Source organism: Ambystoma mexicanum, chromosome 10 (genome assembly GCF_040938575.1).
Source record: "Ambystoma mexicanum isolate Mex_15411 chromosome 10, UKY_AmexF1_1, whole genome shotgun sequence".
In the NCBI taxonomy this organism is placed as follows: Eukaryota; Metazoa; Chordata; class Amphibia; order Caudata; family Ambystomatidae; genus Ambystoma; species Ambystoma mexicanum.
Genome location: NC_090932.1, coordinates 1,338,446,511 through 1,338,462,211, shown reverse-complemented (window position 1 = coordinate 1,338,462,211; position 15,701 = coordinate 1,338,446,511). Strand labels below are relative to the sequence as shown.

The 15,701-nt window shown below is 51.3% G+C and overlaps 1 protein-coding gene across 4 annotated transcripts in view; it reads left to right on the top strand.

Moving 5' to 3' along the window:
• LOC138492319 (E3 ubiquitin-protein ligase TRIM39-like) overlaps positions 1 to 15,701 on the top strand; it is a 171,849-nt gene that overhangs the window by 67,450 nt on the left and 88,698 nt on the right. For 3 of the 4 annotated variants that reach the window (XM_069619367.1, XM_069619366.1, XM_069619369.1), the window contains one exon: positions 6,461 to 6,691. The exons of the other annotated variant lie outside the window; for it this stretch is intronic. In XM_069619367.1, the coding sequence (XP_069475468.1) occupies positions 6,461 to 6,691 (231 nt within the window). The remainder of the gene's footprint in view (positions 1 to 6,460; positions 6,692 to 15,701) is intronic. 4 annotated transcript variants of the gene reach the window in all.

The following is a 15,701-nucleotide window of genomic DNA, read 5'->3' as shown; positions in this document are numbered from 1 at the left end:
TGCTTGTCCTGTTCAGTAGTTGCAGTGATGCATGGATTCTTCTCTTGTTCAACAGTTGCAGTGTCCATGGAGCTCAAATTTGCAGTGTTCATAGATTCTTAAAATGGGTGACCCTGCTCATTGTAGGGCCGAATGATCAGTCAATGGCACAGTGTCAGAATGGGGCACTAAAAGGGCTGGTGAGTTTAAGGTGACCAGTGAGCACCGGCCACCACAGTTTGGTGGTAATTGTGCATACGCTTTCCTAGAAATAGTCTATGAGGGTCACAGTTCTGTCCTCTATATTTGGCAGCTCAAGTGTCCTCTGGCAGGAATGATTGGTCCCCAATTTGATGTAACCTTTTGTTCCTGTGGATCTGAAACATGAAAAAGATTGTGTGAATGCCTTTATGTGTAATGCTTGCTGTCCATCTATCCGGGTGAGGGCCTGGATGTGATCATTCCCAATAGTATGACATTCATCATTCATCATCACTGTTACTTCTTCAGCCAATACTACCAATCCCTCCACCTTACACTGTATCATCCCTTCCAGCCATTGCTTGTTGTGAAACACTGAGCCCTCTGTGCAGCTGATTCCACATCCTGCACCATGGTAACGCGTGTCCTGTATCATTCATACATAAGAGAGTGCACTTTGTGGTTAATAGCTACTCCCCCCCTTCTCTGGCCTTCCGTTTGGTATTCTAGGACAATATATTTTGTTTCTTCTGCCTCTGCCATCTTTTGAATCCTTATATAATTGTCTTTATAGATCGGGTCTACCTCCTTCTCCCATTTTGCTTGTACTCTGTTCTCTGAAACAATTCTCGAACATTGGAAAATACCAGGTGGATAAGACAATGTGCCATCTCCACTGGCACTTCCAGGGGGAGTGAGAACGTTGGTATCCACATGGCGTGTGGATGAGAGAGCACATGGAACATGTGTCATTTGCTCTCCTGGCCCACCGCCTTCATATGATTATACCAAACATTGTCAGAATAATTTGAACCGTGCTTCCCAACACTGTCTACAAACAGGCCTGGATTAAATGCTTTCCTCTTTGTTCAGAATTCTGGTATGTTTTCACTTCCTGTTGCTCTACTGCTGCTCTCAAAGGAGGTAAACTACCTCACTTCTACTTTAAACCAAAGGAAAGGAAGAACACAAAACGGAGAAAAACACCATACATCCTAACCAACATACATTTCTTTATCTACTCTTTACAAACGGTAGTCCTCCATTCTGCGTTGCTGCAAACCAAGTGTTGGATTTCTGAAACAAGCAACAAGAGGATAAGAAAGTCAAGGACATTTCTGCAATACTCCCTTCACTCGCCCCGTCCTTCTTCTCCCGGAAGGGGGCCATTGCTCTTGTCTTTGCGGATGTCAGAAAAATTGACCCTTGTTCATCTGCCCTCTACCTTTACAGAAAATGGGATGCAGTAGGTTACCATGAAGGGACCTTCAAACCTGCGGTTGGACCATTTCCTAGTGAAGTTCTTTATGAAAACCTAATATCCTGGATAGAGGGGAGGCTGTGATAATAAATCCTCTTCCTCCTATGGGGATGGTACTTCTCTTCAGGAGGCCAACAGACTGTTTTGACAAGGCTGTAGCTGTCATGAAATATATTTCAAGGAGTTAGTACGCTGTTTAAGCTACCCTTGATACTCATCCGCCAAAACCTGTGCAGCACTGTGCGCATCACAATAGTATGTGCAGGAGCGAAAGGCACATGCATTCTCCTGCCTGTAACTATTTCATGTGGGATGAGAGGGTGGTCAGAGCCAGGCGCGTTACGTAATACCAATAAAGTGAGCGGCAAACAAAGAAGCCAGCTTTTGTGAAGTGAGTCACAAAGTTTTGTGATACGCTCGTTGAGCAGGCACTTTAAGCGTTTTACAATACTGTTGGCTTGAGAGTGATACACAGAACATGACTTGTGTTTGCCGCCCAATAAAGATGTAATTTCACTAAACAGATCAGAAGTGTGTTCATCTTGAAAATATTTTGTGCACTAAATAATTGGCTGCAGATTTGGCATTGTGTTGAGCTCATGGACCTGCCTCAAGCCAGCGTGAAAATGGACATGCAACGACATTGACATAACGATAACAACTACACATGGGTTTCATTTCTATGTAGTCTCTGTTGAACTGTCAATAATAATAATAATGTATTTCTTATATTGTGCCACACACCCATAGGTCTCAGAGCGCTCAAATAACAGAAGATTTAGATCCCACAGACTGGTACTCATATGGTCCTGATGGACGATGTAACATCTTTTATTGTCTTGAGAGTGTGACCACTTTATGACGCTGGCACGTTGAACAATTGTTCACAAATTATGTCACATGCTCCTGTAAGTTGGGTATGAACCATTGCTCTAATATCTCTGCAGCAATATATTCCTTAGATGTGTACACTGGGTAATGCAATTGGTATAGTGCTATGTGGAGCAGTGTCATGGGCATTACTAGTTTCCCTGTGCTATTCTGTCGCCATATTAGATCAGTGGGGGGTAAGGAGCACCCTCTCCTTGTCCATATCTCCTGTTTCTGTGGACGAGCACCCCCTGCACCTCTATTAGTTGGGTCATGAACAAAGAGTTGTAGTTCTCCGTGTGTGGTGTGAGTGAGCATGCCATGTGTACAAGTACCTTGTTTGTGTTGTGAGTTAAACATTTCCGGGTGACCAATGGCATGTATGCCACTTCTTTGGCCGTGGCTCACGCTCTGTCGTTCCCTTTGGAAATGACGTCTACCCCGTTAGTATGAGCGGTGCACTTTACCACCGCTAATGCTGCGGGGAGAAGCATTGCATCTATCGGTCTTGATAATAGTTCAGCATGTTGTACTGGGGAGCCATCACTCCTCCTGAATCCCCTCTTTTCAACCTTGTTAGTCCTGAATGTACAGTTGACGTGACAAACGCAGTCAGAATAAATGGTCACGCAGTGACCCTCTGACATTTCCACTGCAGTTATTACAGCCAAGAGCTCTGCTGCTAAAGCCGGAAAGTGCATTGCCAAACTCATTTGTGCCCCAATGTTAAATTCTCGTTTGTGGTAAATCAATACTAATGCACCCGTATGTCGACACCCATTTTCTTATCGGACTCTTCTTGAAGCACTGTGTCCCTCTCTGTTTTGTCCATGTATGTAGCACAATCAGGCGCATAGTCTTCTCCGTTAAGTGGGGTAGTGCTATGAATGTTGCTGTATTCACAAGAAGACACCTCACAATTAGAATAGCAGGATTTGTCAATATGACCTCATACCCTGAAGTTTGTTGGGTGGTCTTAGTAGATTTTGATTTGTCCAATATGGCGAACACTGCATGCTCTTCATAAAGCATCACTGCGCATCCCATTGTAATCGTGGCAGATTTATGTATGGCGAATGCCGCTGTTGCGAGCAACTGTTCGCATGGAACTTATTATTCCTGCACTTATCAGACCTACCCTGTCTGCTGCCTTACACCTAGCACATACAAATTGCTGGCTGCACTACCACTGTTTGTTGCCTCTATTATTTATTTATTGTTATTTATCTGTTTCTCCTCTGCTTTGCACTTTCCACTCCTCCCCCCTTTCATGCACTTTTTCCCCTCCCCCTCTCCCATGCACTTGCGCGTTTTCAATGTCACTGGGCCTAGTAAGATCGATGTTGTGTTCTCCCTTGTTCCCCTCCTTTGCCTTGTCGCGCTCTGAAACACTTGTGTATAGCGCAATAAAAATAAAATATATCATATCATAACATAAGGAGTCCCTGCCTTGCTGCGGTAGGCCAAAGGTTTGTGGCCCTGTGGTTTCTTCTGAGTGAGGACAGCCATCATCACTTGGCCATAAGCGTTTGCAAACAAATAAAACTTTTTCTAAGCTGGTGTTGGCAGAACGAGGTCATTGCTAAGTGCCTACTTTTACTTCCCTGATTGAATCAATCATCTCCTGGGTCCAGACTGTGAGAAATCAGAAGATGTCTCACCTGCTAGTCCCCGGAGATCTCTCTCTCAGGTGGACAGGGCACGGCCATCGCCTTTGGATCCAGACCCTGTGGGTGGACGAGTTTGGGAGGATCACCTGGGTGAGGGGTCTTTGGGGGATGGGGGTGAGGAAGACGATGGCGAGACATGGTATTCCCCCTTTTTTGTTCATCTTACCCATCCTGTTTGTTAGGATTCTCTGAGGGTCCAACCCTCTGCCCCCTTTTTAGACAAACGGGCGCAACACAAGATTGTGCAGAGTTTTCGGGACAAAGGTACGTCTACTGGAGCAGAGCCAGGGACCAAGGGACGGGAGCAGCTGATCGAGAATCCCAATGGTTCCCCACTGGAGGTCGTTGCCTCCGACAGGCCACGAAAGACAAGTGGAGAAGGCCAGATCCTGCAGCAGAAGGCGGCATTGTGTTCCAAGGACACCAGCTTCTCCCCCGGGTGAACGGCAGAGTTGGGGAGGCAAGACCAAGCCTTTGGCCCTAACCTTGACTTGTGAAGAACAATCGGAAAACCAAGTAAGAAACACACACAGCCGGTGAGTTGGCAAGCAACCAGCGAGACCGGTGTGTGTTAAAGCAAGTTTTCAGTGGTAACATTTTACCGCAAGTGAAGGCTGCACGCGTGTGGATGAGACGCGATGAAAGGCAAGCCTGCGAATGAATCTTTGAAGTAAGGACCGCTGTAGAATCAGCAATGCTGAGTAACAAAGTGGTCAGGCCAAGGGAACAGCCCACTGGAAAGTCTCTGTACATTGTTTGAACTGTGTAAAAGTGCATGAACTGCAAAAGTGAAATAAGCAAACTTAGGGAAACCTGAGGGAAGGGATCAGTTAAAAGCTGTGTATTGAACTTTGAGTTGAAGTGGTCCTGCGGAGGTCTGGAAAGAAGGGCACGTACATTAGAAAGTCATCGACATCCGTAAATGTCTGAGACTAACTGAGGGAGACCTGAAGTGTAATAAGCATGGGGTAGGGATCCCGTGTGCAAGTTTTGTTGCTGTGTGCTGAAAAGGTCTGAGCCCGACAGAGGGGGACCCATATGAACTGTGTTTCTTGAAGGGATCTGAGCCCCACAGAGGGAGAACTATGTGAACGTTTTGTTGAAGCATTATTTGGAAGTAAAAAGAAAGACTTTAACGTGGAACGGCAGGCGGGCCTTGATCCATGTTTTGGAACTGTTAATTGAGTTGAAACCTCGAGCCAGAGTATGTCATCCTACCTATAAGGACCACCTTCCCCCATGTGGTTTAACGTGGGGAGGAGAGCTGATTCAACTAATTTTAATTATTTTGAACACTGACTTTTCCTTGACATACATTTCTCCTTCATATGCTTTTCATACATCTTAGTTAGAGGGGAAAGTAGGAGTTTTTCCAACCCCAGAAACTTCAATAAAGGTTTTGCAAATTATACCTATTGTGTCAGTGTCATACTAGTGATATTGCATCTCCCCTACAAGACCTAGGGGCCTTTTGCTTTCTGTGCTTCCTTCGATCCCTGAAGAAGTGGTTTAGTATATGTAGAATAGTCAAATATCCACGACCTAATATAGTTCCACAATCCCAGAAATTGCTCTTTCCTTTACTGTGGTTGGTTGTGACGTGTGCTGTATTGCTGATGCCCCTTATGGGGTGACCCTCCTACCCACTGCTGATTGTATCTGTCCCAAATACACTACATCCTTTTGACAATATTGTAGTTAGTCCAAATCCACCTTGTATCCCTTTTCTGCCAATAATGGGAGCAGTGTAACCAATTTCTCCCAACATTGGTCCTCTGTTGGACTGGACACCAAAAATCATCACTGTATTGTGTCACTGTGTTATGCATCTAAAAGTTACACGTAAGACCATGTTAAACACACTAGAGGATTCACAAAGCCCTTGTGGTAAACGTGTGTGTTGGAACATTGTGTCGCATACTGTGAATCTGGATGTAATGTAATGGAATCGAAAATAATGTATTTTTTAAGTCCATCACTGTAAAATAACCTGCTCCGGTATGGATGTTACACAAAATGGTGGCTGGGTTCGGTACCATCGTTAACTCAGCTGTCACTTTGTTGGTCTGGAAACCGTCTGTTTGTGGTTCTCGGAGATGAACACGTATAACTTAGTTTGCGCAAAGCAACATATTTTTATTTATTATACTGTCTGAATTATGTCATTGCTGCTATAGTGAGGCCTATGCAGTAGGCATGTATTCTGTATAATACGTTTGCTATAACCCACAGCTAATCGATTAGTTGATGGACAAGTGCATTTTTTGATTCAACAAATTAGTTTAATCCGATACATCACTGTAATTCACTTTGAATAATGTTTCGATTCTAAACTTTTCATTTGGGGGAAAGGGATGGTTTTGGAATTAACTGATGCTTCTGTTACCTCTTGTCAGTTAAAATACATTGTTTTTTCTTAGTGAATTAATGTAAAATTGAAGTGATTGTATATGTAATTTCATATTTTCGATCACAATAGAAATTATTGGAGACTGAGAAACGTGACAGAGTGGCCAAGTTTCAGAAGCTTCACCAGGCATTAAATGAACAGGAAAATCTCTTCCTCAAACAACTGCAAGAAATGAACAAAAAGATTGTCATGACAGCAGTTGCAAGTTTGACAAATCTCTCAAGTAACTTGTCTGTTCTCAATAAGCTGAAACTTGACATGAGGCAAAGCTTTACCAGGCCAGCAGACCGTATACTGATGGTAAGAAGTTACATTTTCAAAGTTGGTCATATGTGCTAGCAGAAAAAAAAATATACATATTATATATATATATTCAGTGAAAAAACTTTATTAAAGGGACGTTATGGTTCAAAGTAAAACCGGAAAACCCCTGAAATTCGGCAGTTATGGTAAGATAAGCAACCATAACTCGCGCCACCGTGTACTGCTAACACTAACACCCAGGACATCAAAGATGACATCACAAATGTCATTGATGACATCACATGTGCATTTACTTTTCATAAAAACTCTGTACAAGGGATTCATATAATGCTGACCAAAAACTGTCAAGGATCATTGGGATAAATATCATGAGCTAATTAGTGCATTAAGCAATGCATTGATATAAATAGCATTCAATTATGAAGTTCTATCCAGTATACTAAGCTACTCATGCAGAAACATAGGCAGTTGTGCAGCATACTTGATGAAGGTGCCATATTCATAATCTTGCCATGTTGAATAGTGAAATGATAACTGCTTTCTTATTAGAGTTTTGCGTACTGTGAAACATGTAATAAGTAGATAATAAAACCCACTTAATACATAATTATTACAGACAAAACACAAAGAGACAACAACACATACAAATATGAGTATATACATGGACAGTGAAGTAAACAAAAAAGCAGAAGTAGTAGCAGAAAGAGTTCGTAACCTAACTGATTGTCTTTATGCAGAGAAACTATTGCTCTGTTTCAAAGCTGCTACTTACCATATGTATGTGTATCACATGATGTGACTGCACCCAAAGGAAAGGAGAGTGAGTTTTTTAACTGAATTTCATAGTTTTTTATTAGTGCAATGTAACCATAACATCCTTTTCAATGGAGGAAGACCACTAGCATCCTAGGTTCCCAAACTGGGAACACCGGGTGGTAAAAAAAAGATTTTTCTTCCCAATCCGGGACGCCACAGGCAGGCGTCCCGGTGTAGGAAGAAAAATCTTTTACCAAGATGGACACCAGGGAAAGGGAAGGCAGGGTGTATAAAGAAAACACAACAGGCCACCCTGTCCTGGGTGTTAGTTTTAGCAATGCACGCACATGGTGCGAGTTATGGTTGCTTAGCTTACTATAATGGGGGAATGTGCAGTGGTGTTTGGTTGCACTGTGAAGTATACCATTCCTTAAGTGACATTTTTTCACTGATTGTACATATATATGTATGGCAGGCAAGGAAAAGAAAGGGGCTAAACAAGTGATGTCGTCATTGATGTCAGCACTGACATTTGAGATGACATCTTTCATGGTCTCGGTGTTAGTGGTAGCAGTGCACAGGGGTGGTGGCAGGGTTGGGGGCTTAGTTTACCATAACTGGCGAATTTCAGGGGTTTTTCGGTTTTACTTGGAACCATAATGTCCCTTTGACAACGTTTTTTCACTGAATTTCATAGGTTTTTAGTAGCGCAACTTAACCATAACGTCCCTTTAACAAAGTTTTTTCACTGAATTTCATAGGTTTTTGGTAGCGCAACTTAACCATAACGTCCCTTTAACAAAGTTTTTTCATTGAATTTCATAGGTTTTTATTAGTGCAACTTAACCATAATGTCCTTTTCAATAGGTGAAGACCCCTTATGTCCTCAAAGTGGGAACGCCGGGTGGTAAAAAAAACAAAAAGATGGCCACCATGGAAAGGGAAGGCGGGGTGTATAAAGAACACAACAGGGCATGAGTGGGGGGTGGGGGGAACAGGGGAGACACATGGGCATGAGCGGGGGTGAGAGGGAACAGGGTACAAACGGGGCATGAGCAGGGGATGGGGGAAAAGGAAGGAAACACGGGGCATTAGCGGTGGTGGGGGGAACATGAGAGAGACACGGGGCATGAGCAGCGGGTGGGCAGGAACATGAGGAAGACACGGGGTATGAGCGTGGGGTGGGGAGGAACACGAGGGAGACACGGGGCATGAGCGGGGGGGTACAGGGCACACACGGGACATGACCAGGGGTGGGGGGAAAGGAGAGAGACAAGGGGCATGAGCGGGGGGTGGGGGAACACGAGGGAGACATGGGGCATGAGCGGGGGGTGGGGGGTAACACGAGGGAAACACGGGGCAGGAGCGGGGGGTGGGGCCAACAGGAGAGCGACACGGGGCATGAGCGGGGGGTGGGGAGAACAGGAGAAAGACACTGGGCATGAGCGGGGGATGGGAGGAATAGGAGACAGATACGGGGCATGAGCGGGGGTGGGGAGAACAGGAGACAGACACGGGGCATGAGCGGGGGGTGCGGAGCAACGGGAGAGAGACACGGGGCATGAGTGCGGAGTGGGGGGTACAGGACGCAGACACAGGGCATGGGTGGGGGCAACAGGAGACAGGCCCGGGGCATGAGCGGGGGGTGGGGGGAACAGAAGACAGACACAGGGCATGAGCGGGGAAGTGGGGGGCAACAGGAGAGAGACACGGGGCATGAGCGGGGTGTGGGGGGTACATGAGACAGACACGGGGCATGAGCGAGGGGGTGGGGGCAACAGGAGAGAGACACAGGTCATGAGCAGGGCGGTGGGGGGTACAGGAGACAGACACGCGGCATGAGCGGGGAGTGGGGGGCAACAGGAGACAGACACAGGGCATGAGCGGGGGGTGGGGCCAACAGGAGAAAGACACGGGGCATGAGCGGGGGGTGGGGCCAACAGGAGACAGACACGGGGCATGAGCAGGGGGGCAGCAGGAGACAGACACGGGGCATGAGCGGGGGGTGGGGGGATTACAGGAGACAGACACGGGGCATGAGCGGGGGGTGGTGGGGTACAGGAGACAGACACGGGGCATGAGCGGGGGGTGGGGGGCAACAGGAGAGAGACACGGGGCATGAGCGGGGGTGGGGGGAACAGGAGAGAGACACGGGGCATGAGCGGGGGGTGCGGGGAACAACAGAGACAGACACGGGGGGTGGGGGGAACAGGAGACAGACACGGGGCATGAGAGGGGTGTGGGGGGCAACAGGAGCGACACAGGGCATGAGCGGGGGGTGGGGGGCAACAGGAGAGACACTGGGCATGAGCAGGGGGTGGGGGGAACAGGAGACAGACACGGGGCATGAGCAGGGGATGGGGGGCAACAGGAGACAGACACGGGGCATGAGCAGGGGGTGGGGGAGCAATAGGAGACAGACACGGGGCATGAGCGGGGGGTGGGGGGAACAGGAGACAGACACGGGGCATGAGCGGGGGGTGCGGAGCAACGGGAGAGAGACACGGGGCATGAGCGCGGAGTGGGGGGTACAGGACACAGACACAGGGCATGGGTGGGGGCAACAGGAGACAGACCCGGGGCATGAGCGGGGGGTGGGGGGAACAGAAGACAGACACAGGGCATGAGCGGGGAAGTGGGGGGCAACAGGAGAGAGACACGGGGCATGAGCGGGGTGTGGGGGGTACATGAGACAGACACAGGGCATGAGCGGGGGGGTGGGGGCAACAGGAGAGAGACACGGGGCATGAGCAGGGCGGTGGGGGGTACAGGAGACAGACACGGGGCATGAGCGGGGAGTGGGGGGCAACAGGAGACAGACACAGGGCATGAGCGGGGGGTGGGGCCAACAGGAGAAAGACACGAGGCATGAGCGGGGGGTGGGGAGAACAGGAGAAAGACACGGGGCCTGAGCGGGGGATGGGGGGAGTAGGAGACAGATACGGTGCATGAGCGGGGGTGGGGAGAACAGGAGACAGACACGGGGCATGAGCAGGGGGGCAGCAGGAGACAGACACGGGGCATGAGCGGGGGGTGGGGGGATTACAGGAGACAGACACGGGGCATGAGCGGGGGGTGGTGGGGTACAGGAGACAGACACGGGGCATGAGCGGGGGTGGGGGGAACAGGAGACAGACACGGGGCATGAGCGGGGGGTGCGGGGAACAACAGAGACAGACGCGGGGGGTGGGGGGGAACAGGAGACAGACACGGGGCATGAGAGGGGGGTGGGGGGCAACAGGAGCGACACAGGGCATGAGCGGGGGGTGGGGGGCAACAGGAGAGACACTGGGCATGAGCAGGGGGTGGGGGGAACAGGAGACAGACACGGGGCATGAGCAGGGGATGGGGGGCAACAGGAGACAGACACGGGGCATGAGCAGGGGGTGGGGGAGCAATAGGAGACAGACACGGGGCATGAGCGGGGGGTGAGGGGAACAGGAGACAGACACGGAGCATGAGCGGGGGGTGCGGAGAACAGGAAACGGACACGGGGCATGAGCGGGGGCAACAGGAGACAGACACGGGGCATGAGCGGGGGGTGGGGGGCAACAGGAGAGACACGGGGCATGAGCGGGGGGTGGGGGGCAACAGGAGAGACACTGGGCATGAGCAGGGGGTGGGGGGAACAGGAGACAGACACGGGGCATGAGCAGGGGATGGGGGGCAACAGGAGACAGACACGGGGCATGAGCAGGGGGTGGGGGAGCAATAGGAGACAGACACGGGGCATGAGCGGGGGGTGAGGGGAACAGGAGACAGACACGGAGCATGAGCGGGGGGTGCGGAGAACAGGAAACGGACACGGGGCATGAGCGGGGGCAACAGGAGACAGACACGGGGCATGAGCGGGGGGTGGGGGGCAACAGGAGAGACACGGGGCATGAGCGGGGGGTGGGGGGCAACAGGAGAGACACGGGTCATGAGTAGGGGGGTGGGGGAACAGGAGACAGACACGGGGCATGAGCGAGGGGTGGGGGGAACAGACATGGGGCATGAGCGAGGGGGTGGGGGGCAACAGGAGACAGACACGGGGCATGAGCGGGGGGTGGGAGCAACAGGAGACAGACACAGATCATGAGCGGGGGGTGAGGAGAACAGGAGAAAGACACGGGGCATGAGCGGGGGGTGGGGGGAGGGAGAGAGAATCACGGGGCATGAGCGGGGGGTGGGGGAAGGGGAGAGAGACACACGGGGCATGAGCGGGCGGTGGGGGAGGGAGGGAGAGAGACACACGGGGCATGAGCGGGGGTGGGGGAGGGAGAGAGACACACGGGGCATGAGCGGGGGTGGGGGGAAGGGAGAGAGACACACGGGGCATGAGCGGGGGGTGGGGGGAAGGGGATAGAGACACGGGGCATGAGCGGGGGGTGGGGGGAAGGGGATAGAGACACGGGGCATGAGCGGGGGTGGGGGGGAAGGAGAGAGACACACGGGGCATGAGCGGGGGTGGGGGGGAGAGAGACACACGGGGCATGAGCGGGGACGGGGGGAGGGAGAGAGACACACGGGGCATGGGTGGGGGAGGGAGAGGGACACACGGGGAATGAGCGGGGGGTGGGGGGAAGGGGAGAGAGACACACGGGGCATGAGGGGGGGTGGGGGGAGCGAGAGGGACACACGGGGCATGAGCGGGGGTGGGGGGAGGGAGAGAGACACACGGGGCATGTGCGGGGGGTGGGGGAAGGGGAGAGAGACACACGGGGCATGAGCGGGGGGTGGGGGGGAAGGAGAAGATGACACACGGGGCATGAGCGGGGGGTAGGGAGAGCGACACGGGGCATGAGCAGGGGTGGGGGGGAGAAGAGAGACACACGGGGCATGAGCGGGGGTGGGGGAAGGGGAGAGAGACACACGGGGCATGAGCGGGGGGTGAGCGGGAGGGGGAGAGACACACGGGGCATGAGCGGGGGTGGGGAGGAGAGAGACACACGGGGCATGAGCGGGGACGGGGGGAGGGAGAGAGACACACGGGGCATGGGTGGGGGGAGGGAGAGGGACACACGGGGCATGAGCGGGGGGTGGGGGGAAGGGGAGAGAGACACACGGGGCATGAGCGGGGGGTGGGGGGAGCGAGAGGGACACACGGGGCATGAGCGAGGGTGTGGGGAGGGAGAGAGACACACGGGGCATGAGCGGGGGGTGGGGGAAGGGGAGAGAGACACATGGGGCATGAGCGGGGGGTGGGGGGAGGGAGAGAGACACACGGGGCATGAGCGGGGGGCGGGGGGGCGGGGGGAGGGAGAGAGACACACGGGGCATGGGCGGGGGGGTGGAGAGAGACACACGGGGCATGAGCGGGGAGCAGGGGTGAGGGAGAGAGACACACGGGGCATGGGCGGGGGGGAGGGGGAGAGACACACGGGGAAAGAGCGGGGGTGGGTGGGAGGGAGAGAGACACACGGGGCATGAGCGGGGGTGGGCGGGAGGGAGAGAGACACACGGGGCATGAGGGAGAGAGACACGGGGCATGAGCGGGGGTGGGGGGGAGGGACAGAGACACACAGGGCATGAGCGGGGGGTGGGGGGAAGGGGAGAGAGACACACGGGGCATGAGCAGTGGGTGGGGGGAGGGAGAGAGACACAAGGGGCATGAGCGGGGGTGGGGGGAAGGGGAGAGAGACACACGGGGCATGAGCGGGGGTGGGTGGAGGCAGAGAGACACACAAGGCATGAGCGGGGGGTGGGGGAAGGGGAGAGAGACACACGGGGCATGAGCGGCGGGTGGGGGGGAGGGAGATAGACACACGGGGCATGAGCAGCAGGTGGGGGGGAGGGAGATGGACACACAGCGTTCGTGTGCAGGCGGCAGATCCCTCTCCTCGGCCCCCGCTGGCCACCGTGTGCCGATGGCGTGAGCGGGGGGCTGGAGGAACAGGGGAGACACGGAGCATGAGTGGGGGTGGGGGGACAAGAAGGACACACAGGGCATGAGCGGGGATGGGAGGAACAGGAGACAGACACAAGACTTACTGTGCAGGCGGCGAGGAACAAAGATGGTGGGCGTCTCTGAAGCCAGACGCACTGCACGCTTTCATTGCATCCAATGAGAGAGCACGTCAGATGTCCGTGGACATCACGCAAGCTGCTTGCCCAATCACCGTCCTGTCCGCGGAGCGAACAGGGAAGTGTGTCCGCGAAGCGAACACAGATATCACTAATTTTTTTCACTTACATTTTTGTCATTTTTTTTAAAAACTACTGGACGGATTTACACCAAATAAAGCAAAGCACGCTTTCGGGACCAAGCCGCCACTCCTGCCGCAAATTTGGTGTAAATCCGTCAAGCGGTTTGGGCTGTAGGCGTGAGCAAAGTTTTTTCCCATTATGTCTATGAGAAAAAAAAAAGTTTTGGGACCCCCCCTATAACTTTGCCCCCCTGGACGAATCCTCACCAAACTTTGCAAAATAATTCAGAGCCGGCCATATACTTTTTTTGCAAAGTTTGGTGAGGATTCGACCAGGGGGAGCGAAGTTATAAGCCGCCCAAAAAGTGCTCTTCCTATGGAAACAACAACTTAACCATTACTACATGGCCACTACCGTGGCCATGTTCAATTTGGTAGTCCGATCGTTCTTACAAAGTTCCACAGTTTGGGTTAGGTTAAGGGGGTTAGGGAGACAATAGCGGCTGGGTGTCACCACCATCTCCATGATGTGTATGGAAGTTTTGATGCACATAGCAAGGCACACGTCTACTGACTCACCTCACAGCTAAATTCAACATCTGAAAAGGGCTTTAGACTCCTGCATAGTTGATGTATTTGGTGTTGGGTTCTCATGCTCCTCAGATGGACTAGCCACAAGAAAATCTACTTCTGATTTTCTTGTAGAGAACTTTTGCTGTTTGCAGAATGCAGTTGTGAGGGCAATGAGTGTGTGACTAAAGGTAAACGCAGCTTGTTAATGGCCATGATGGCATCCAACATGGTCTTTTGCAAAGACATTCCGCTATTGTGTCAATCAAATATGACAGGAGTTGTTTTCCTCTGCCGATTTGCACATTATTGCAAGGTGTTCCTCATAAGCTATTCTGTTCTGTTCTGTTCAGGAGAGAATGTATGTATATACATGTTTCATGTTGCCTTAAGGTCCCACACATATTTGCACTCCCTCACTTGTCCCTCCCACTATCCATACATCACCCCAACCTGCAACTAACACCAATCATGCGTTAAACCTCTGCCATTGGTGCAAATCCTACTGTCCTTATCTCAAACAAGGTGTTGCTGTATGCCCCCACAAATCCATTTGTCTGCTACATCTAATTACTACACAAATGTCAGCTCATTGCTGTGCTCCCATCCCCGCAAACTTTCCTCTACCCTCCAAGCCATGATGGCCCCCTCCCCACCTACACTCAATAACCTCATCTTTTGTTAGTAATATCACACTTTACTTCACTTACATAAACAACAACGTAATAGCCATCCAAATGCATACAGCAGCCTTCCAGCCTGTTTTTCTGCATTTGGGAGGCTGTTGCAAGTACATCTAGTTCATTTGACCTATACCACGCCCAGCTGTCAATCGCTGCTAATCTTTTGTTGCTTCTTGGTTTGCTGTTTTTTCCCCTAAATAAGCATCCTTAGAACCTCTTTTCGTTTGGAGCTGGTGAGCTGGTGCAAGTGGATCTAGGTCACGCAATCTAAGCCCCACCCGCTTAGCCCTGCCCCTCCCTTTCCTTTTGTAACTGTTGGATCACAAAGCATCTCTCAGCCAGGTAATCGAAGCGAAGGGCAGACGAAGAAAAGGAAAATCAATGTTTGGTCCTGTTAGTTTTTGGAAAGGGCCAATGCCTGCCTTACAACTGATAGTTTTCACCATAACTGGCGAATTTCAAGGGTTTTTCGGTTTTACTTGGAATCATAACGTTCCAAGTAAAACCATGTGTTCCTCTCGCAACAACCCATTCCTGTCCTGTCCAGCGAAAACACATTCACATTTCCTAAGCAGCCTAGACAGCTATCCTGGTGAACAACATCAATATCACCTGTACATACCTACAACATGCCCCTACTGTTTGTGTCCGCCCAGTTTCAATGTTTAACACCCAGTCAGCTGTCGCACACATGACACCGACTTTGCTAACCTTATAACCAACAACAATCTCTTGCCTTTTAAATACTTAAACATGGCTTACATCTTCCTTCCGTTACATCTTTGATGTCCACCTACCCCACGTCTACAGTGTGAACATACTGGGCCTCATTATAACATAGGCGCTCTCGTAATGAAGGGTGCCGGTACGGGACCGGCACCCTTCATTACGTGATGCCCTATTACGAGG